Below are 1378 nucleotides of genomic sequence, written 5' to 3' on the forward strand. Positions count from 1 at the left end.
TTTTTTTACTGATTTTTTTGTATTAATGTCATTTTTTGTTTTTGTTTTTATCTGTGTTGATAATGTATTGTCTGTGCGTGTGTGTGTATATATATATATTTTTTAAATAATGTTTTTATAATGTTTTTTTTAAATAGTCTTTTTTAAATATCCATATTTTTTAATCTATGTTTTCTAATGTAAAAAGTTTTTTAAAACACAGAAAAGATGATTTTTCTGTAAGTTGGTCATATATGAGTCCCTGGAGCACAAAAGCAGTCTTAAGTCGCTGGGGTATATTTGTAGCGACAACTTTAAAGATGATTTTCTCAATATTTAGATTTTTTTGCACCCTCAGATTCCAGATTTTCAAATATTGTCCTATCCTAACAAACCATACATCAATGGAAAGCTTATTTATTCAGCTTTAAGATGATACATAAATCTCAATTTAAAAAAATTGACCCTTATGACTGGTTTTGTGCTCCAGGGTCACATATTAGTCTGTTTTTATTGATCACGTGAGCGGATGGAGGCCTCACCGGTGGAGTCGGAGGAGGTGCTGGGCTCCTCTGAGGAGGAGGATGGAGGTGATGGAGACAGGAGGTCCGGAGGAACCACACCCTGGTTATCCAGCAGCATCTGAGTGGCCTGAGCCAGATCCTCTCCCATGATGCTCAGCGCAGAGTCGGCCATGTCCTTCTGAAAGCCCAGCTCCAGCAGCTGCTCAAACACACACAGCATCATCAGCATCAGCATCATCTCACACTGCATTCATGAATAAACACACACAGGAACACACCTGATCCAGCTTAGTCTGTCTGTCTGAACTCTGAGCTTCAGCACCATCCAGCAGAACCTGCAGAACATCATCACAACCCACTTCAGGTTTCTTTACACTTGGACATTTTTATATATTAAAGGGAGACACTGCAGGCAAAAACACTGTTTTCATGCACCTGTCAAGTTTGAGATTTTGGGCTTTTTGGTTTTTCATAAAGTGTTTTTTCAGACTAGTGGAAAGACATGTTTATTGTATATATTTACACATGTGTGTGTGTGTGTGTGAGAGTGTGTGTGAGTGAGAGAGTGAGTGTGTGTGTGTGTGTGTGAGAGTGTGTGTGTGAGTGAGAGAGTGAGCTTAATGTAAACAGTTGCAAAATAAAACGCACGAGTATCAGCATTGGATCCGTGAAATAGGTCTTGTGACAGCAGCCTAGCTGTGCCGTCTTTTATTAATGTTAATCAAACAACAAAACTTACTGCTCTTGACTAAATAATGTTTTGTTGAATAACTTTTAATGTTAATTTACACTTTATTCAATTTCTGTAGCCTATTTAAAACACGTTCATAATTTAGAAAATGTAGTTAATACTTGCATCATTAATGATTTATTTT

At 37.0% G+C, this 1378-nt stretch overlaps 1 protein-coding gene across 2 annotated transcripts in view; it reads right to left on the minus strand.

Moving 5' to 3' along the window:
* Positions 1-417: 417 nt before the first annotated feature.
* The window catches only part of LOC107676828 (NEDD8 ultimate buster 1-like), a 12529-nt gene continuing 11568 nt past the window's right edge, over positions 418-1378 (minus strand). For both annotated transcript variants that reach the window (XM_016471509.1, XM_016471508.1), the window contains 2 exons: positions 782-838; positions 418-702 (listed from right to left, as the gene is read on the minus strand). In XM_016471509.1, the coding sequence (XP_016326995.1) occupies positions 490-702; positions 782-838 (270 nt within the window). In that variant the 3' untranslated portion in view covers positions 418-489. The remainder of the gene's footprint in view (positions 703-781; positions 839-1378) is intronic.

The sequence above is a fragment of the Sinocyclocheilus anshuiensis genome, unplaced genomic scaffold, assembly GCF_001515605.1.
Source record: "Sinocyclocheilus anshuiensis isolate Anshui unplaced genomic scaffold, SAMN03320099.WGS_v1.1 scaffold184, whole genome shotgun sequence".
Lineage (NCBI taxonomy): Eukaryota > Metazoa > Chordata > Actinopteri > Cypriniformes > Cyprinidae > Sinocyclocheilus > Sinocyclocheilus anshuiensis.